The 22,647-nt window shown below is 47.9% G+C and overlaps 1 protein-coding gene and 1 long non-coding RNA gene across 3 annotated transcripts; both read left to right on the forward strand.

Moving 5' to 3' along the window:
• The first annotated feature begins 1,406 nt into the window (after window positions 1-1,406).
• Window positions 1,407-10,211, forward strand: LOC121834990. Its single transcript, XR_006077411.1, has 3 exons — window positions 1,407-1,624; window positions 3,738-4,027; window positions 4,533-10,211. It is a non-coding gene; the product is annotated as an uncharacterized LOC121834990 (long non-coding RNA).
• Window positions 10,212-17,163: 6,952 nt separating this feature from the next.
• Window positions 17,164-21,913, forward strand: LOC121834989 (alpha-methylacyl-CoA racemase-like). 2 transcript variants are annotated; one of them, XM_042288806.1, is made up of 6 exons: window positions 17,164-17,509; window positions 17,727-17,865; window positions 18,408-18,551; window positions 19,026-19,186; window positions 19,412-19,610; window positions 21,297-21,913. In XM_042288806.1, exons 1-6 carry the CDS (start codon window positions 17,402-17,404, stop codon window positions 21,698-21,700), a joined length of 1,155 nt encoding a protein of 384 aa, XP_042144740.1. In that variant the 5' UTR covers window positions 17,164-17,401; the 3' UTR covers window positions 21,701-21,913. The 2 variants fall into 2 exon arrangements, with proteins under 2 accessions (XP_042144740.1, XP_042144741.1); XM_042288807.1 differs by having other exon boundaries at window positions 17,416-17,509; window positions 17,732-17,865.
• The last annotated feature ends 734 nt before the right edge of the window (window positions 21,914-22,647 follow it).

Consider the following 22,647-nt stretch of genomic DNA (forward strand, 5'->3'; position numbering starts at 1 on the left):
CCTGTTGAGAAATTATATTAAGTGTATGAGGTTAATCTATAGCTTTATCAATAATGTGCTTAGTTTTGCCACATTAATTATGGGAAGGGTTAATTGCCAGAATTTTCATAGCTACCTGAATCTTGTCTATAATAGCACAGATCAAAATTGGTTCTTCCCTTTCTTAGGGTATGAAATGATTTCATTTCAATTCTATATTTTTCTTTAAACCGTGATGTTTGAACATTGTACACTGTACCATACCAACCTTATCTGCTATAGCAAGTAGAATGAAATAAATAGTAAACATTTTTTGGACGTGGGCTTTTTTTTTTTTTTTTTTATTGTTGAGAAGCACTGCGGAGGAGTTGTGGGGTTCGATATGTAAAGTGGAAACAAAGCAATTATTTCCTTGTAATAACCTGCAAATGGCCTAAAACAAATTTATGTTTCGAAATCGTGCATTTAAAATGTGAAAGGTCAGCGTCAGTATCAAATGTTTTCAATGATTTTCTATGTCCTTCGAAATTTAAGCGCAGTAAATATTCCGCCACAGTTTTGCTTCTATGCAAGTATGATAAATACACCGCAAACGACCTAATTTCAGTGTCGCAAGGGATGTGCCCGCGAAATATTCCTGCACCCACAATAGGAAATGTCGTGAGTAATATAGCATGTCAGCTAGGTTGAATGGCTCTAGGTCAATCATTCGATAATCGGATGTAAATACCGTTGCGGGTCGGGAATTCTCCAGTCGAAGATCCATGAAGTGTTGGTCGCTTTACCGTAGCTGGTGACCCATTCATATGCGTCCCCATCGCTTGTTAAATTCGCGCGAAGAATAGTTACGTTGTTTTCACAGCTTTCCAACTCGCACCGGAAAAGTTCGGCCATTTTTAATAAAAAGGACACGAACAAAAGAACGGCACATCTACCTATCAACCTGGATGACCGTTAGAGCATTGCTCCAGTTACAGCAACTGTGGTTACAGCCACTGTGGTTACAGCCTCGTGCCTTGCTCCTGCACCCTCCAAATTGGAATGAAATGTGTAAATGCTAATACATAATTTTTTTTATAGTTGCATTCCTTTGTTTTTTTTTATTTGAATCACGCCTTTGTGTTTTATTAACTTTCTCTATGGGCCTAGACCACGGCCTACACTCAGTTGTCTGCTGCTGCCGTCTGCTACTTCTCTAGAGGGGGTATAGTCACTGCCAAGAAGAGCCTTAGCCTGCCGTCACGTGACTGCGAAGGCGGCGGCTGTTCCCGACGGTGGCCAGCACACACCATCAAATCAAGGCGCAGATAGCGCAAATTATAAGCACATATGTAATAACTCTGTGATTATAAGTATCAACAGCATTAACAGAGCTTCAAAAGTACAAGAAAGCGATTTAAAACAAAAGAAAGGCACGTATTCGTCGGCAAAATTTACATATCTGTACTTTAAAAATTCGCAGGTGCAGGAAGCCTGAGCCAACGTTAGCCTGAGCCGCCTGACGCGTTCGTTACTTGTTCGGTTTGTTGTCAATGGTGTGTGAGGTGTAGTGGTTGTAGCTTGTAGTGCCGTAGGGTATTGAAGTTGTGCTGGAGCTACAACCGACGATGACCTACCTCAGACACGTTCAGCGTGCACAAAAAAGGTATCTTTTGCACGCTGGAAATTACTCGGTGCTCGTCTAGTGAGCACAAGTGATTGGAAGCCTTCCAGAGGTGCCTTCGCGTGCCGCCTGTACGTACGCGTACGTGCTCGAGGTTGTTCAGTGTTGGCTTAAGTTTGCCTGCTATGACAAAGCTTCCCATATGGCCTGACCTTCGCCTGGGGTCTTCCCAATCCGCAATGGTATTTACATCCGACTCCACTTCGTGTTTTCTTGGTATCTTCCGTTAGTTCGCAGCATTCATCCCCAATCGTTCACTTTAGAAATAAGTCGTATTTGTTTTGCTGGGATACTGATTCGCAGTGTGCGTTTCAACAGTGTTTCGCGGGCACAAAATTTCGTGATCGGGGATGGTATGTATTTTTTACCATAAAATGATGAATTCGTGTAATCATATTTTTTGTGATGCTTTTCAAAGCTTCAATATATAGCCATTCACCGTTCGCCCTCTATTGATCGACAAGGAACTCGTAGGGTTGTTCGTTTTCGGGTAAAGCCCGATTTTACCCGATTTTTACACCTCAAGCATATTTCAGGAGAATCGGGTTAAACCCGATTCCTCCCCGAATTCCTAAACCACATAACCAACCTATTTATTTTTGCGCCGCACGGAGTTTGCGGTGCGCACACGCTAGCTGCCCTACCTCGGGACAACAGTGACCGATAGTTCGTTTCGCAATCTGCGTGCACCACTGTGGACGCTATGCGACTCTCAGGCAACCGCCCAACGAGGGTGCCTAACTCACCCTGACATTCTGCGTGGAGGCCGGCTGAGGAAAAGCGACAATAGGCGTTGGGGCCTCAGAGGGACATTTCCGCCCCCCCGCTGTGCAGGTGGAACCGCCTCGGCACGCCACGTAGCTTCGGCCCTGCTGCACGCAGCTTGTGAAATGCACTATCAATCCCCCTTAGACTGCTGAGGTGTTGACGCACAGCAGAGTCTCTTGGGTAGCATGGCCATCTTGCTGGCGTCCAACCTTTCTCATGAACAACGCCTGAGCCAGTCAGTCGCGTAAACAGATTGGGAAAACTTAACAGGTTTATTCCATAGCGAAATATCTGATCGAAGACGACCGTCCCTCGAATGGTCGGGGTTTTCGTTGACACCTGAGGGAGAGGAGGACCCCGTTAGTGGTGCTTCCATTGAAGCGACTGACGGCAATCATAGCTGGAAAACCCTGATGTCCCCTCGATTACCGGCTTGAAACAGACCCTTACGGAGCTCGTAAAACGCTCCAAAAGAGAAAAAGACACTAATATATTCCCGAGCACCTTTCTAAACTTAACCCGAAAAAACCCGAATTTTGGAATGTTTCCACAAAAACCCCGATTTCTCCCCGATTATCAGCTTGAAAAATAGCACCTGATTTTTACCCCCCGAATTTAAAAAGAAATATAAAACCCGAAACCGAACAACCCTATGTATAGGCTACGGGTAGCATTGGCCCTTGTACGTCTTTCCTCCGTAATAGACATAAAATTGGCGCAACGTTTGGTAAAGCCATTTTGTGAATAAATCACGGAAGTGTTAAAAAAAAAAGCCCTTAAAATGCCACAAAACGACGAAAGTATGGTGCAACTCGTGCGGAAGTGAGTGAATATTTTTCATAGTCGCCTAGAGACGCCAGTATCAATATTTAGCTTTCAATATTTTAATGGAAAAAGAAAATTATTATATATCTTCATTCTTCGCATGACGCCTAAGGGTGCATTGCTCGTGTCCACTCCACCTGTATTATCATGCACAATAGTGAAGAAATATGGATTGTGAAGCACCTCAATTGCCAGAGAACATACTCTGTGGTGGTAACATGAAGGGGTTAGAGCGGTCAGGTTTTTTGAACATGCTGGCACACAGGAGGAATGAACGACAATGGTTTGGAGGCACAGGGAACTCCCATACCTTGGGACGCAGAGAACCGCAGTTGTCCGCGACTCTTTCCTACGAGTAGTGATTCGGACTTGACCAGTGTTCTGTGCTTCCCCCAGGTACGTGAGTGTCATGTACCCTACCCATACCCCCCCCCCCCCAGGACATCAGCTTCTAGTTCAGGTGATCAGCGATGTTAGCAAGTATGTTGGTAACCATTTGCAGGTGTTGACGTCAGGACAACACAGTCGGAAGACGTGTCTTGCTGGGCATTCTTGGTCGTCACCAGGATCGTGCTCCGCACCCAGCAGCTGGCTGCGAGCAGCAAGATCGTCTTCCTGGACTCCACCTCGTCGACTGACGGCATTCGGAGCACCACCATCATGCTAATAGTTCACACCATGCTGGTGCCAGCCCTCTTGCAGTGCTACTGCGCAACTGCCAGATGACGGAGAGCTTCCGGAGTCTTCCAACTCCCGAAGGATGCCTATCTGGTCTGCTTTGGAGGAGCGCATGTGAGTAAGCTGTATGCAAGTAACACCGAGACAGACTACGCTCATAACTAGACAGAAAGTGGCAATTGCAATACAGTTCCCACACTAAGTTGCAAGATCATTGCAATTCGAGTTATCTTCTGTTCAACCCATGCATATTTGCACTTGTTTCAGTGAGCAGATTGCCCAATATTCTCATTTACTTCTGAGTTTCGAATATGAGCAAATCCATTTGTTTCATCTGTGGATTGCTGAATGTTGTGCACACTTTCACATGGTTAAAAATATTAGTTGGGAATTTGCTACATCAGCAAAATTCCACAATAAATATTTGCATTTGCTGACTTGACAACTTAGAAGTGAGAGCCTGTCTTACATAGGACCCTTTAAATATTATTTCTTCAAAAAAGTCTGGAAGTTATGAGAGGTCATGTTGCTATTTGGAGAAGCCAAAAATTGCAGCATGCTCATGTTACATTGCTGTACATGCCATTAGAGATTCTCACTCTTAATGTGGCACTTGCAGGCCCCTCAGGCGTTCATGACCGATAATGTGTCCGCTGAGTAGGCAGCCCTGCGAACAACCTGGCCTGAGGCCGTCCAGCCGTGTGCCACTTCCATGTGGCTCAGGCAGAGTGGCACTGTGCATTTGCTGCCACAAACCAGGTTGGTGGGGACACGATGCCGCTACGTGTCCAGTCACGGTGGGCAGAGGGTTCCTGCCATTTTGCTTTTATTTTTTATCCTCATGTGCAATGCTCCTACATGTCAAGTCACGGTGGACAGAGACTTTGTGTCATTGTGCTTTAGTTTTTTTTTTATCCTTGTGTGCAATGCCGCTACATGTCTAGTCACGGCGGGCAGACTTCTGCCCTGCCGTTTTGCTTTCATTTTTTATCCTTGTGTGCAACGCTGCTACGTGTGAAGTCAGAATGGACAGCCTTTCTGCCGTTGGGCTTTTATTTTTCATCCTTGCCTACAGTGTGGTCGCCCTGGTGCAAGGATTACTTTCAAAGAAGGCTCCTCTCGAATTCACAAAGTTGTAGCCCAGCCCACCAGCTGAGACAGATGCCTGCCTCCAGGGCCGTACCCAGAAAAAAATTTTGGGGGGGGGGGGGGGGGTTTTGGGGTCAACGGTGGCCATTTTGAAAGTGTCTATTGTCTTATTTTCGCCTATGAATCATGTGCATCGGTAGCATATAATGGAGAGTTACAGCAAACCGGAGAACCGGTCCCGGTTTGGTACCCGGTAGCCGACTGGCGCCACTGCGCGTGCGCAGAGGCGGAGATTAAAATCAGCTGGCTGCAAGTGCACCGACCAGGGCCGTACCCAGAAAAAAATTTCGGGGGGGGTCAGAACCCCCTAACCCCCCCCCTGGTTACGGCCCTGCCTGCCTCTACTGCTGAGTACATCATTCCACTGCAGGACAACATGTATGACATCTGCCGTAACATTGGGACGTGTAGCTGGACAGCAGGACGCCATCTGTAGTCGGCTGGCGCTGGTCCACTACCACTACAGAGAAGCATTTTCTAATGTTCCTGTGCTTGCACCAAACTGCTTACGTTAAGAGGCCGTGTCGTGTCATGAAGACTTCCTGTGGTCATCGCAGCAGCCGTCTACCAGTGCTGAAATTGTCCAAGGAGCCGCACCACTATCGGAGGCAACAAACAGCCTTTTGGTGTTGGGAGTTCCTAACTTTTCGCTATAATTTAGGGAGAAAAATAATTCTCATCATTAAGAAAGACTAAGCCATTTGAAGGAAAAAGCTAGTCACGCTATTATTGACAGAGACAGTACACAGAAAGACGCCTGGAGAAAAAGGACAGAAATAAGACATGCATCAGGAAACGAATATAGGTGTTTGGTTGTCAATTAGGAGAAGAAAGGGTGAAATTGAGCTTATCAGTTTTGTTTCACTGAGGGAAGCGAAAGTTCAGTCTTGCCATGTGTCGAGGTGCAGTGCAATGCAGGCACCGGTTGAAAGCTCGCAGCTGTGAGATTCGCTACTTTTGGTTTTATACTGTTGAATTTCTTGAGTTGGTGCATCCCACAACGTTTACATGCCACTCTCATGTGGAAGCCAGAGTTGAAAGGATGTAGAAGGGTTCGATTGGCGTATTGCTGTGTCCTGGTCTGGTGGCCCGACTTGAGTGCCCTATCGCCTTCCACGATCCAACGGTGCTCCACATGCCCGCTGTTCTATCCTCCCTTTTCCTTGCCGCGTCTCGTGCCCCTGCGCGCTCATGGAGACACACAGACAGACAGGGAAGAACAGGGCTATCTGGACCCCTGAACGACAAACAGCTCAAGATGTTTTCCGGCCCTGAATTAAGGGGACTGAACCTTTAAAAAGAGTTTCTGCTCAGGAGAGACGCCACCGACACTTGCGTAGCCGCTGTGCTTCTACAAGACCACGACAGGCTTCTTCACCCAGTATGTTACACTAGCCGACAACTTTCTTGTCCGCGTGTCGTTGTGCACTATTTAAATGCTGTAAAACCCTTTTTTCATGGCCCCTATTTTTCGCGAATCCGTCAAAGAGGACTAGTTGCAGCCACTAAATTTTGCAAATTCAAGACGCCTGCATTGAAACTTAATTGCGCAAATTTTTCAGTTTGCGAAGTTTAGGAGCTCTTGAACATGAGGGTTTTACAGTACTATGGAGGTGTCCAATTTTGCCGCAAACTAGCCTTCTTTCTTTTTTTGCTCAGTCTCTGTGGTTCTGGATAGTTGTCTTGTTTACTTTTCTGCAGGTGCCTCATCGTGTGTGTCACTGTTTATTTGGCAATAAATTTCATGTACATTTTGAAGAAGTGGGCGCTCTAGCTTTAATCAGTTTACCTGCACCGGTGTAGGGCGGTGTGCTTCAGGTCGTACCTGGACAAGGATAACCCACAAACTGTTTCCCCGACGTTGAAAGAAGCTTTTATTTATTATTTTCTCTCTAAACTTCAAATTTTAACATGTAACTCGGACCAATAGAAGACGTATTTGAAGAAATGCGTATTACTGAGCGTCTGCGCTGGCCCAAGCAAACATCGGTGCGGCCCCACTACTCCTTGCATTGCAACATGGAATTGTCAAGGGGCAATGTGGGATTTTTCAGAAAGGTCTATTGGCCGAGTCGGAAAGTGCTGATGTCAATGAATCGCTTTCCACATGTAAATTAAGGGGCATGCCATAGAAACTTTTTCAAAACAACACTGGGTACCAAGCATAGTCAATGTGCATGTTGAATTAACATCAATATTTGACGCTGCCTGTAAGCTTTCGAAAAATCGGCGCATGACTCGCCAACTATTGAGTGCAGAGCTTTTAATGCTTACTGCATCAGATAGACCTGGTGAAAACCCTCAGGCCTGTTCAAAAATATTCAGCACTATTTATGTCCACAAATAGGAAACAAACTACTACGGAGCTGTCATTGTTTTTATTGACATTTTCAATTTCATCTGAATCATTGTCATGTACCACAGTTTCACTGCTCAGTATTGGCTGTTAGTGGCGATACCCTTGTAACAGGTGTGCAGCAGACCCAACTCTGATGTTCTGAGTGTGGGTGCGTGGATACTGACATTCCAGCCCGAATGGAATCGAGCCAGAAAGTGACGACAAAGTCAAATGATAAATTGGATATAGAACACCAAAATTTTTATTTGAAATGCACAGAAACGAAACAACTGCCTAGCAAAAGAAAACACCTGCACGGCGTATTTTGCATAGAGCGGCCAATGCAAACAAAAAGCGCTGACGACAAGTTGGCAACGACAAACTTGAGACAGCTAAAGAGTGTGTTCACTTATCCATGCTGCAGGTGTGGATACCCAGCATCTGCAGCGTGCTGGACAGATACGGCTGAACCTTTTCAATCGGGTTGCTGTCTTTGCCACCTGTAGTCGCCTGCATGTTCAGAATAGCAGGACAAGCCCCTCCCACAAAGCTATGCGATTGGTGGGTTCCTCCTCTCCAGTGCTCAGTCTGCTAAAAGGGAAAGGGTGGATAGCTTTGTGGAAGGTGCTTGTCCTGCCATTCTTAATGTCGCTCAACATGGCAAAGCATGACATGTTTGTGGATGAAACTGTCATCGCACAGCTAGTGTCCAGACTGAAAACTAATTCACGACTTCCTCTTTTGTTACACCAAAATCTCGTTTGTGTCTTTTCTATGAAATTTATCATTTAGATACTTCTGTAATAACAAACTAATGTTAAATCCAGCTTTCATTTCACCATACGTAAATAATCCATATAAAGTCAGGATTCCTCATTGTGTTACTTAGCCTATTACATCTCATTAATTCCCAGCACTTTCTCAGACTGGAACAACCTTCCTACAGAACTAGTAAACATACCATCCTCCGACGTATTAAAAAATGTGGAGACCACTTATGTGAATATTACGACCTCTCTGATTGGTTTGTTCTATAATTTCACTTGTATACACTTTTCTTTATATTTTGTGCGTTTTTGCTACCTGGCTTATGTTTGTATATTCCTGATTGTATAATATTTTGTTTGTCCCACCCCCCTCTCTAATGCCTTCAAGTCCTAAGTGTGTTACAAAACTTTTCAGGGAAGATTGGTGATGCCTGAATAAAATCCAGCACAAACCTGCGGTATCATGGAATTCTAGGGAGAGTAATCTTAATTAAACACGAATTTTGTTTAACGGCATTTCATGTGTCAATTCGGAAGTCCAATTACAATCCAATTTTAATTGGATAGTGATTATCGAATTGAAATGTTTGCACACCCCCAGTTTTGACGCATTCACATACGTTTGCAGAAGCTCAGGCAATGGTTTTTTCTTAACATATACACAATAAAAGTGTGAAATTAGTCACCCTTTAAATTTGGGTTTCTTAAAAATGCAAATTAGGCATTCGAAGCCAGCACGCACGCTTAGTCTCCGTCACCAGCACACTCCCATGAATGAAGCAATCGGCGTCTTCCAAAGTGAGTAGCGCTAGCACTTGAGTCTGACCTCCGTTTTCCCATGCACGCAGTCGTCCGCTGCCTAGGTACTCACAAATTAGAAATGTTCTGCACAGGTCATCATTCCTGTTTCTGGGGCGTGTTCCGAAATTTACTCGATCCTACTCCAGGGTAAGGTTTTTTTTTACCTTGGCGTTCTAAAACCTACCCGTGACCAGCGTTTTTTAATCTCTGTTGTCACGTGACACGACCCGCCGGAGTAACTCGGATTCATTTGGAACACAGCCCTGCTCTCTTCGCTTAATAAAAACAAGAATATAATAGTCTGTTCCGTCCGCAGCCCTGTCGAAGGCACACGGGTGCGTGCGTTTAGTACAGTGGGATAGCAGGCTGTGAAGCTACGCGTTGGCGAGCCACAGCTGCGCAGAAAACTCAGTCTAATAGCGTCGTAAAGCCAAAAGCGCGTAGATTTGCATCAAACACTGATAGACTCTGGCTATAATTGCCGAGGGAGGCGAGTGTGAATGCGAAGCGTCGTAGCTTGTACGCGCGTACTAACAGCCAGAATCGCTTTCTCAGGTAGGAAATTGTTCGTGCAACTTATGCACGTGCGAATATTAGGGCGTTCGCTCGCGTCCTTAGACCCCACGGAGGCCAGTCGTCAATCGCGAAAGTCGGAAAGACGTTTGATAATGGCTGGAATCGAGCAGTGGCGATCAGGAAATCGGTTAAACGCAAACAACTAGCTAGCGGCACCGCGCTGTGCTGCGCCAGGGCCGTAACGCGACAAAACATTGGCGTCATCGACGTGTACGCCTGGGCGTGGAGGTGGTGAGGAAAAGTTTATTTGTACACGACACGGTAAATAACTTCGGCGCGTCCCCCCTGCGCGCGCTAGGCCTAAGGCAGCGAGTAGCTATGTGCTCTGCCTAGGTTTGCTGGGAGTATATTGGGCGTGGCGTCTACTGTGAGAACGTCGATCTCACTTCTACATTTTCAGTTTTCTGGATTACACACTCGCGGCGTCGTACCTTTGACTTGACTTCGGCGGGGCCGGCGTGGCGCTGCCCCAGAGCCAGCCAAAGGCCGGTGGCGGCGGTGGCCGTCTGCTCGCGGGCGCGGTGCGGCGGGGGTGAAGGCGGAACAGCCGGGTGCGCGTACCACGTGACTACGCGGGCCAATCAACGGCGGCCTCTCTCCCCCTTTCCTCCTCTCTCTCTCTCTCTTTTTCCCCTCGCGGCTCTGTGTTCTCCGGCAAGTGTATATACGCGGGCAGCGCCACTGTGTTCTCCGGCAAGTGTATATACGCTACCGGGTCTCCCCAAAGGAACGAGAGGCCATTCATGAACAAGTACAGGAGATGCTCAACGACGACATCATTCAGCCTTCGAGCAGCCCGTGGGCCTCTCCAGTCGTGCTTGTGAAGAAGAAAGACGGAACGCTTCGATTCTGCGTTGACTACCGGCGGCTCAACGCGGTCACCAAGAAAGACGTGTATCCGCTCCCCCGCATCGACGACACGCTGGACCGGCTGCGCCACTCCCGATACTTTTCGTCGATGGATCTTAAGAGTGGCTACTGGCAGATCGAAGTCGACGAACGGGACCGAGAAAAGACTGCCTTCGTCACGCCCGACGGACTGTTTGAGTTTAAGGTGATGCCCTTCGGACTGTGCACGGCGCCGGCAACGTTCCAACGTGTCATGGACACCGTCCTGGCAGGCCTCAAGTGGCAGAGCTGTCTCGTTTACCTCGACGACGTCGTGGTATTCTCCGCCAACTTCGACGAGCATTTGCGACGCCTTCGTGCCGTTTTTGAGGCAATCAGGACCGCAGGACTCACCCTCAAGCCGACGAAGTGCCGGTTTGCCTACGGCGAACTGAAGTTCCTGGGCCACGTTGTGAGCAACGAAGGTGTAAGTCCTGACCCTGAGAAAACTCGCGCCGTAGCGGCCTTTTCACCGCCCACCGACAAAAAGGCCGTCCGAAGATTCCTTGGACTTTGCGCATACTACCGGCGATTCGTTCAGGATTTCGCCAAGCTTTCTGCGCCGCTAACGCGCCTTACGAAAAACGCCGTGAACTTCGAATGGGGTGGAGAACAACAACAGGCATTCGACGAACTAAAGCGACGGCTCCAGTCACCACCGATTCTCGGCCACTTCGACCAATCAGCCGAAACGGAGGTCCACACGGACGCCAGTAATACAGGACTCGGAGCGGTACTGGTCCAACGACAAGACGGTGCGGAGCGCGTGATCGCATACGCTAGCCGGACGCTGTCAAACGCGGAAAGCAATTACTCGACGACCGAGAAGGAATGTCTGGCCGTCGTCTGGGCCATCACGAAATTCCGCCCATACCTGTACGGGACTCCTTTTCGGGTGGTCACCGACCACCATTCGCTGTGTTGGTTAGCGAGCCTGAAGGACCCTTCGGGACGCCTCGCTCGGTGGAGCCTACGACTGCAAGAGTACGACGTGACCGTGGTCTACAAGTCAGGCCGAAAACACAGCGACGCCGACTGCCTGTCCAGAGCCCCTGTCGAGTCAGCTACCGGATGTGCCAAAGACGACGACGACGGCGACCACTTTCTTGGCGCGGTGAGCATTCACGGCATGGCAGCGCTCCAGCGGGACGATCCTGAGTTGCGTGCACTGATCGACCACTTGGAGGGACGAGGGGGTACGATTCCCCGAGCCTTCTCGCGTGACCTGCCAAGATTCGCCGTCCGGAGAGGTCTCCTCTATAAAGAGAACTTCGGGGACAACAACTCGACGTGGCTCCTGGTCATTCCTGCTAGTCTTCGAGAAGAGATCTTCCAAGCCTGTCACGACGACCCAACATCTGGTCACCTTGGCTACAGTAGGACTCTTGCACGGATCCGAGAAAAATACTACTGGCCCAAGCTCCCGAAAACTGTCCACCTCTACGTCCGTTCGTGCCACGAATGCCAACGACGCAAGAAACCACCGACGAAGCCGGCAGGTCTCCTGCAACCGATCGCGCCCCCGACTGCACCATTCCAGCAGGTTGGAATGGATCTTCTCGGACCTTTCCCACCGTCGGCGCAGGGAAACCGGTGGATAATCGTGGCAACTGATTATCTCACCAGGTACGCCGAGACAAAAGCACTCCCGTCGGGGACCGCCGTGGAAGTAGCCAAATTCTTCGTGGAGTCTATCGTCCTCCGACACGGCGCTCCCCAAGTCCTGATTACGGACCGAGGATCCTCGTTCATGGCGCAACTGACACAAGAGATACTCCGCCTGAGCCACACCGACCACCGCCGGACCACGGCATACCACCCGCAGACCAACGGGCTGACGGAGCGACTAAACAAGACTATCTCCGACATGATTTCTATGTACGTGGACGTGGAGCACAAGACGTGGGATGAAGTGCTGCCCTACGTCACGTTTGCGTACAACACGGCGATTCAAGAAACTACCGGCGTTACACCCTTTCAGCTGGTGCACGGCAGAAAGGTAACGACGATGCTCGACGCCATGCTGCCCCACGACCCGACGGATGACGGCACTGACGACGCCCAGCTGGTCACCCAACGAGCAGAAGAAGTACGCCAGCTAGCCCGTCTTCGAATTAAGGACCAGCAACGTGTGGACGCTGGCCGGTACAACCTTCGCCGCCGCGACGTGGAGTTCCAGCCCGGAGACAGGGTATGGGTGTGGACGCCCATTCGCCGCCGCGGCCTCAGCGAGAAACTGTTAAAACGCTACTTCGGACCCTACAAGGTCATCCGCCGCCTTGGGGACTTGAACTACGAGGTGCTCCCCGACGGAACTCGCCCATCAGGACGCCGCCAGCCACGACCCGAGGTCGTCCACGTAGTTCGACTCAAGCCGTTCTACGCGCGTTAGGATTGTGACACTGCATGTTTGTTTTGTTTCGCCGTAATTGTTTTAGCCATTTCCGTTTTCCTTTCGTTTTGCATCGGGGCGATGCACTTTTAAAGGGGGGGATAATGCCGCCCGCAGAGCCGAGAAGGCAACGCTTGGTCACTGTCTTCTAGAAGATTCCCGGTCATCCTCGCAGCAGACGTAACTTTCCCTCTGCTTTGTTATTCTCGAAAGTGCCAGTTCATCCTCGCCCCGAGCGCGCGACGCTCGAACCTTCTTTGCCGAACTTTCGAGACAGGGACGCACGGTAGATAAGCAGCTGCCCGCGACCTTGTCGAGTCAGTCTCAGTCTCGCCCCAGCGCTCGACTCTGCTGACACGCCGACTTCGACGCCCGCGACGCTCTGCTTTCTTCTGTTTCCTTCTTTATTTTTGGCACAAGTTCGCCACATTGAACGTTTATTTCTTTCTGTGTATTTATTGTTTCTTTTGGTCACCACCCGTGACAATATTTATGCCACAGGACGTAATTTAGTCGGAGTCACAATTTCTGCACATTTGAAACTCCCGCACTTTCGACGCGCGCGGAGTGGCTGTTATACGTCATCCCGTGACGTATAGCAGCCACTACGTGACGTATAATACCAACTTTGTGGCGCAGGATTTAAAACGGACGAAATAGCCGCAAACTACAATCAGTCTCGTGCAATAAATATTGCTGTAAAAAATTTTGTTTTTGGCAGAAAAATTGTTTTGTGACAAGCTTGTCCCAATTAGGCTGTTTAAAAACACTTTTTTTTTCTTTGCAGTTACCCTTTAATACCTCTAGAAACATTACTCGAAAACATTTCACCCACGGGACTATAATGCATTCGCATTCCTACACATAAGCAGTCTTGTGTTTGCAAGTGTTGTGTGGCATTCTGTCGCAGCAACCAACGCATTGCAAATTGAAAGAGTCCAGGAGAGGTTTATTCAAATCGTTTGTGATTGTTAAATTAAACAAAGGTAATTTTATGACTATGCATATATAGTTGGAGACTCTTGGCTTACAGATGCTAGCTAGTCGAAGAGTTGGGTGCGACTTACTACTGTCGCACAGAATAATTCCTGGCCAGATAGACAGCAGCTTGCTCTGTTGTCTTGACTTTCACGTGCCTCTACATTCTGGTAGATACGCCAATTTGTTTAATCCTGACTCTCAGGAGAAACTTTGTCCAATCTCACATATTCAACTGTCTTTTCATGCCATATCATTGAATACTTCTATGGATGCTTTTACAGACTTATGCGTCTTTTAAACGTGAACTAGAAACCTTGCTTTTCACATCATGATCATATTGTTGTCCTATATATGAGTTGTTCACATTGTACAGACGTGTCTACCCCACATCAAGACTTCGGTCGTTCTGGGGCACGGAATAATAAGGTATGTATGTACGAAGGCGAATCAAAGTCTCTGCCCCTATTTTTTATTAGCCAAAATAAGATACAGGTAATTACAAATATATGTGCAATTCTACGTAGCTTACACTATTCTTCCACATAGTCGTCACCGGTGCAGACATTTGTTCCATCGCAGCACTAAATTTGAGATACCCCTGTGATAGAATTTTTGTGGACGTGTGAAGCACAATCACCATCTTCAACAACTTGCAGCAGTGCCGTGCCACGGAGTTACCGGCAGATAGGGCCGGGCCGCTCCGAGAAAGGTCCACCGCTGGGAATCGATATGTTGACTTCGCATTTACAGCCGTAATTTTTCTGACTTGCCCTCGTATATAGGGTGCTTTCACATTATGTCAATCTGCCATTTTGTTGTTTGTTTTTCAAACAAATTTACTAATTTAACGGATTACATTGCAATCTGTTGAGGAGATGTGAGCATATGGTAAGATTTATAAGCTTCTGTGCTCTATGCCTTTGAGGGGTCACGTAAATCCTTGGAATGCTCACCTTCGGCACAGGCCAGACAGCTCGCAACAAAATGGCCGACGAAATTACGTCAGTGAAAACACCCTATAGTACAGTGGTCTCAAACTCATTTGAGCCTGGGGGCCAGATATCCTACACTGGAAAGGTTGAGTGCCGACGTTAAGACGGGGTGCGGCGGGAGAACCTGTGAACCTGCCAATGACATTGTTAAGTCTAATTTGTTTAAAGATTAAAACAGCGCAAGGACGCGGACAAGAACAAGAAGGTAGACAAACAAGGCGCTGACTTACAACTGAAGTTTATTCGTTCTAACAGCGAGTATAAATACTGTATTGTCACAACAAAAACATGAATAAAAAGCGTGTGCTGGATGCCACGTGCTCACTAGCCATCGCTATGCACTGTCACTGTGTGTCTAAATAGGAACGTTCCTTATCTGGTAAAGATAGTGACAGAGTGCTGACACAGTTTTGCCCCAATCTTCCGATTTCCCGCGCCTCAATGATTTCCCGAGTGAGTTTGTCTTTATTTTTCCTAATCACTTCACACTTGTCAAAGACGGGAGCGCAGCAACAGTCTCGGCAACAGTTGTAAGTCAGCGCCTTGTTTGTCCACCTTCTTGTTCTTGTCCGTGTCCTTGCGCTGTTTTAATCTTTAATCATGAAATACTAACTAGCCCAAACTTATACTCTAGTCTAATTTGTTTATATGACCACCTTGGGCCCTGACCTGATGTGATAACACAAATTAAAATTACACCGCCCCGCAAACGTGCTGGCATTTTTAATAGAGCAAGAGAGCAACTACACTTTCATTCCCGTTGCTCAATTCACTCGGGAATCAACCAAGCTCAACGTGTCTCTGAAAATCGCTGAAAAAAACAATCAGTTAATTTGACAGTTATTTTTTTAACATGAAACGTTCTTTGGCGAGGTGTTTGGCATCTCAAGAAGCCTGGACATAAGTAAAGCCTGGTAAAAACGTGGCTTTTTGAGTAATGGGGAAGAGGCCATCGCAATAAGAAAGCGTTTGCACCAGGTGGGAATCGACGCCAGACCGGTAGTTAAGCGAGTGTTTTAGAGCGCAGCTCTTAGGTGCCCGTTTTCGGCTTGAGCGGTGTCGCCTTCGCCGTAACCGTGCGGTGCATTATGGGACATGTGACGTCATGGATGACGTCATCAGTGACATCACGTGTGACATCATAGGCACTGATGTCATCATCAGTGATGTCATCATTAGTGATGACGATTGCGTCAACAAGCCCATGGGTGTCACGTGACTTCAGTGACGCCACATGACCCTCATGAGGCGACGGCGATGCCGCTCGGAGGGAGGAGTAGCAGACAGGATGAGGAGGTGAGGAGGAGGGAGGAAGGATGTACCTTCCCCTCCTCCTCCTCAAGAGCTGCGCTCTAATTCGGCATTACAGGGAGTTGTAAACGGCTTTAATTTTTTTCAGCGGGAAAGCCCTGATGGGCATGCGCATTGCGTCCTGCAGATAGCAAGTTGACACCCTGTCACGTTTTAATGTGAAACATAATTTGATTAGGTGTTAGGCATTTTGTGAAGCCCAATAAATGTGAATGCTGGATAAAAGTGGGGCCGCAAGACACGACACTGATTATCGTTGTTCTTGGGTAGGACAGGAGGAGTGAGCTGCTCGATGCTGATTGGTTAACGGGGAGGTCATGTGACCAGACGGGTAGGCGAGGAGGAGCTTGACCACCTGTACGCACTGAGGGAGAGGCCGAGTGGGTTAAAGCGCACACCCAGCTCGACGCGCGTGGAGCGAAAGCTCGCGCTGCCGAACCCAGGGATCCTGGGCTCGAGCCCCACCCCCGCCCGTTTCCATCTGAATGAGCATTAAGTTAAAGACCCCAGGCTAGCGGTAGTACTGCACTAGCTAAATTGCTCATCTACAGCGTGTGACTCGTCGCAACTTTAAATAGCTGACCAACTACACGCTGTATAAATATCCCCACAACCCAATTATTAATCACACTCTTCTTTTGGCGCACTGTATGGGCTTACGGTTCCGGCTTTAGATGGAGGTATCCAGAACGGAGGATGGATGGGAAAGAACTCGAGGATACTCACACTTTAATTTTGAAACTGGTGTCCAAGTCGCAGCTATAAATATGACCAAACGTTTGGAGCGACTCCGAAACCCGACTTCGAATCGTCTGAATACGCCGCCATGTTGTAATCCTTCCGTTACGCGGAGAATAGCCACAACGTCACGAACACCACAAAAATAAGAAATAAAACAAAACAAATTAGATGGTGCAACCAGTACAATAAAATTCTTAGGAATTTATTGCTGTAATTTAATTGAAGATTTATCATTAAAATGATTAAAAACTTTTAGTAAACACGCCCGGCTGTCTGCGGGGCTATTATCCCGTACCAAAATGCAGACTGGCGCAGACGACGTAGGCAGTAGAGACGTAAACAGTAGAACTCGTAGAACGTTGAACGCGAGGAAGGAACAAAAACACCGCAAAGTTTTCAACAGCGTGGCGGCATTTCCTCTTCGGAGCTTCTTTTCCCATCTTTAGTTTGCATTCCTCAAGGCTGCCAAGTAATCAACCTGACAGAAATTCCCACTTCTGAACGGGGCCGCGCAAACTCGGTTGAACGGTTGCATCCTCTCAGAACTGCGTGATGGCATTAAAAGGGATCAAAGTGTTGGAGATGGCCGGCTTGGCACCGGGCCCCTTCTGCGGCATGGTCCTGCGGGACTTCGGAGCCAGTGTCATCCGTGTGGACAGGGTAAGTCCGTCTGCAACGTACCTAAAATACCGTTCACGACTCGCTCAACTGGCTCAACCGTGAGTCGATCACGATTCACGATACAGAAGCTTACGAAACTGGTCTGTCAGGCCTGCGAAGAAGGTTTCTTTGAAATGGCGCATGCGTGAAAACAGCTTCCCCGTCGGAGCTGTACCGATCGTTCGGGAAACGATTCCCTAAAGTACTGATTTTATAGCCCAGGACTCAACTGAACGCAGACCGGCTCTGTCGAGGAAAACGATCGATCGTGATCAACATGAAGAACGAAAAGGGCAGCTCTCTGATCAAGCGCATGGCAGATGCATCGGATGTCTTTATCGAGTCTTTTAGACCTGGTAAGGTCATCTTTGTCATTGATAGCAACCCTTTCCAGCTCTTTTCAGGGACAATCGATGCACTCTAGGTTTTATAATATAGCTTTTATTATGCCTAGCATTCAACATCTTCTGTGTTAGCTGCACAGTCAACAAATGTCATCACACTTTTTATATATACTATCCACAAATTATTATACCTTGAAAATAAAGTTTGCATGTTCGTAGACAGTGCGCAAAACCTTGCTAGCTACTTGCCATTTCGCAGTTCATTTATCATGTAAGTAGAATTTTTTCCGGTGAAATGGTGCCTGTAATAATAATGTAGAAACATATGTCAATTGGCACTTATGACTACTGACACATTTAGTTAATTTCACATATGTTTACCACTTGGAATAGAACGAGTGAAAGCCACACATCTATTCCCTGTTTACAGGATTAGGAACTTGTCAGACAACATTCCAGCATGTCTCGGCAAATGTCGAGATAAAGGAGGCACTTGTCCAGTTTGGAGCCGTCCCCGAGATAAGACTGCAGTCAACAATGTCTGGCAAATGCAGGAGTGATGGAACGGGTTGGACTTGGCCCCGACGTCCTGTTCCAGACAAACCCCTGTCTGGTCTATGCTCGTATAACAGGCTTTGGGCAGACGGGACCCTTCTCGATGATGGCCGGACACGACATCAACTACCTTGCCCTCTCCGGTACCCGTCGTTGTCCTCAAACCGAAACACAAACTGCTCTTATCATTAAAACACCCAAAACTCGATCCCTAAAAACTTTTTTTATGTGTTCCTAATGAACTTCGCCTGTCATAGAATGAACTCTCTCCTAACCATCACAAAACACTTTCCCTGAAAAAAGATTTAGCAAAATATTTATGTTACAAGGTACTTTTGAGTGTGTTGAGCGAAATAGAAGCACATTTATGAATTGCTCCCAACTCAAGGTGTATTTTTCACAATCTACACACTGACTGTAAAGAATTTTTTGGTGTGTGTAAAAAGTTTGTTTCGCAACATATCTGTCCTATCCAGGCAATTAAAAAGAAAATTGGGAAGATTCAGTGTCTTTTTAATAATAATAGAATTAGTAATGATAATCTTAGTTAAAAGCGCATCATCCGGCTGTTTGCTGCGATGTCCGAGCATCAGTGCGGGAATGCTCGATGTTTACAGGTGTGCTCTCCATGCTGGGCGAGCACGGCCGCAAACCCGTGCCTCTGCCGAATGGGATAGCCGATTTCGGGGGCGGCGGACTTCTCGCCGCTCTCGGAATATGCATGGCTCTCCTGGAACGAACAAGGTCTGGCAGAGGTCAAGTGGTTGACACCAGCACGGCAAGCACCCATTTCTGTCCTAGGTAGAAAGTTGTATGGAAGCCTCGCTAGGTGGCACAAGCTACCACCCGATTTAGTGGGTTCAGCCGTACGCATCCGTCCATGTGGGGGCGGGGAGGCTGGATCATTTTGGAAAAGTTTCAACGCCGAAACCACTCCGCCATTTCCGGCAAAAAATTATATTTTCAGCCAAGAAATGCAGCCTCATCCTGTTGTCGCACACAGGTAGAAGGAGCCGCTTACATTAGCAGTTTCCTATGGAGAACCCGGAGTTCCAATATGGCGGTGCCCATCTGGATCGACGAGAGGGGAAAGAACATCCTGGACGGAGGAACCCACTTCTACAATGTCTACGAGACCAAGGACCGCAAGTACATGTCCGTCGGAGCCCTCGAACCAAATTTCTACAAGGAGCTCCTCCTGGGTTTGTAGAGAAACCATTCTTTAACTGCTGATTCTATTTCGAAGACTACGGTGCCCTCAAAAGTGGTCCAGGGACTTTCTCCCGATGATGTGGTAGAAGTGTTACGTTGCTGCTTGCTGTGATTCTGTGCTTCTTCAGGTTGCACTCCAACTTGACAAGGAAGCTTTGAAGTTGGGATGAACTCTCATTTGCTCGTGCTTCTTCCCGGATCTTCCAGCACCTACCTCCAGAATCGCAACATCCAACAACGTGACACAGCGGCTCGTGCGACTTCATTTGTTGCCGCTTTGGGACCACTTTTGATGCATGGGAGGTATAAGACACCAAATACACCGGTTGGAGACTACGTTCCAAGCACCGTGGTGAAGAGGCATCACCGGTAGTCTGGTTCAGGGGTTTGGAATGCATCGGCTGAGATGATTTGCTTGGTTGACAATTAGTTTGATGGCCACTTGTCGAGCACAGCTTCGTTTGCATCATTTGAAATGAATGAATATTCGTCCATCGGTCGTGTAGTACAGAAGACAGAAGTGAAGCGTAAGGTTGGGAATTAATTTAACAAGCAGTTTCCAGATGGAAGCACTTATCTGCATTTTCTCTAAATTAAGGAAAATGACTTAATTAACACGTGCATTCTACTTGTATACAAATCAGTCACCACCTCGGTCTCTCCTAGCCAAAGCGCCGGCCTACGGATCTCCAGGTGGCGGGTTTGAATCCGAGCCGAGGTGCCCGCAATCTGATGAAGGCTTATTGTGGAGAAGGCTTATTGTGGAGGTAAACGAGCTTTCGGTTGCACGTCGTAAGATCCTCAGGTGGTCAAAATTATTTCTCAGTCCTCTGCTGGGGCATACCAGATGCCCTTTGTTGGTCTGGCATATGAAACCCCCAAATGTGGCATTCCTATGTAAATCCAGTCAAAGTTAGGTGGGACTCCTCTCTTCTGCACTGAGACAAGTTCACGGGTGTAGAAGGGAAGGAGCGGGAGCCAGGACACAGTGATTGATGGCACCCAGTTTATCTGCGCCAACCACAAGGTGGCTTTGATAGACTCCCTTTATAGCAGGCAGATTTGTCGCTTGGTATTGGTTCAAAGCCATTGTCAAACACGCAAAAAGGAGACTCAATTCTTACATGAATGCCTCTTATCTCGGCCTCTCCCCACCCTCCAGCGCTTGGTAAAGAGTGTTTGATTGTAACCTCTCATATTTAATCAAAATGAGAAATTTCAAACCATGATAAACTACATTTTTCGTTATCTTGAGAGATCCAGCCATCTTGTCCCCCGCCTTTCAGTGAACCCTTTTCAAAAGTCGGCGTCACCTAGTGGCAATCTAAAAAGCTCCAATGCTGCTGCTCTAGTGGCGTTGGTAGAAGAACAGCCTACTACTTGGTGAATCGAAGGCGTAGTGGAAGGACCAGCTTCTCAATCTTCCACTTTCTACTCTATACTTTCCATGTTGTTCTCTTTTCCTGGGGTTGAGAAGCGGTGTAATGCCGCCAGTAGAGCGTCGGGTTTTGCTCTGGGCGGAGCGGGTAGACTGACTTTTGAAAAGGGTCTATTCACCTAATAGTAGCTCTTTAAGATGAATGTCTAAGGTGCATTGGATTAAAAGCCTAAAAGTGGTTCTTTTAACACTCGTTGGTGAAGAGGCATTCAAATTATTTAATGAGAAATTTCCGCAGGCCTCGGGTTGGAGCCAGACACGGTACCACAAATGGGCGACTGGGAGGAATCGAAGCGGGTCTTTGCTGAAATCTTCGCAACCAAGACGCAGGACGAGTGGTGCCGCGTCTTCGACCAGAAGGACGCATGCGTCGTGCCGGTCCTCGATCACGACACGGCGCACAAGCATCCGCACAATGCGAGCCGCGAGGCCTTCCACGAATGCAGCGACGGTCCTCCGATACCGCGACCGGCTCCACGCCTAGACCGTACGCCCGCCGAACCGGACTACAAGGAACCCCTGGTTGGAGAGCATTCCATAGAGGTCTTGAAGGAGGCCGGACTGTCCGACAGCGAAATTAGGACGCTCTTGCAGAGTGGCACCGTTGAGGCGCCCTGCTTTGACCCAAACTTGAGGCTGTGAGAATGTTGCTGCCATTACCGTAATATACCAGGGGAGCGCCCAGGATGCTTTCACTGGAAACTGGGTTAATCTAGATGTGGTTGCTCGTCTGGTCCAGTCGGGCGCTTAACGTATAATTTCCAGAATTCCCAAGTTTGGGAAATGTTAAGAGGAGGCACTCCCTTGGAGGGTCTACTTTTTAAGTACTGGTGCTCAGCGGCGTAGACTTTCCATTTTCTGAAGGGGGGGGGGGGGGGGGGGCAGGCAGGCAGGCCGGCCAAGAAGTTCTCCGGTGGGGGGGGGTGCTGGGCTGCTGAGCGTTACCTTTTCACCAGAACTGGAGATTGAAGCTAACGAAAGCATGCTGGGATTCTATTTCCCATGTATTTTGTCAATAAAGGCAACGTGGGCGTTATTTTGTTTACGTGGCGCTACTAGAAGCTCGTTACATGGCACGTAAACAGCATCTCGGTAAGGACCATGGCCCAGGCTTGGGGGGGAGGGGGGGGGGGGGGTGGGGGGCGGGGGCACGAGCCCTGATGCTTCCCCAAAGTCTACGCCTATGCTTGTGCTATCTCAATGAAATTGACAGGGTATACTAGGCATGCAAACTTGGGAGGCTACACAAACTTTCAGCTGAAAAGGTAATAGTAACCCTGAGACGTAGGAAAAATAAAATAAAAAAAAAACGGACAGTACATCGAAGTCTCTATGTACTGTCCGTTTTTTTATTTCCCCTGAGTCTCGGGGTTACTATAGATATCATTCACCAGCTCGCCTGTTTTTTTACCTTTCTTCACAACTAGTAGTAGTGCCGAGGGAAAAAAACTATCGTTACAAAACAGTACCAAAATGTCACAATTTTGTTTGCTTGGATATAAGGACGAGTGACTAGACTAATCGGTAGTCGGTTTCAAATAATTTTCAAGTGCCATATATACCGTTAAAGTAAAACTGCAAAAATGGGA

This window comes from Ixodes scapularis, unplaced genomic scaffold (assembly GCF_016920785.2).
Source record: "Ixodes scapularis isolate PalLabHiFi unplaced genomic scaffold, ASM1692078v2 PGA_scaffold11__112_contigs__length_91849675, whole genome shotgun sequence".
In the NCBI taxonomy this organism is placed as follows: Eukaryota; Metazoa; Arthropoda; class Arachnida; order Ixodida; family Ixodidae; genus Ixodes; species Ixodes scapularis.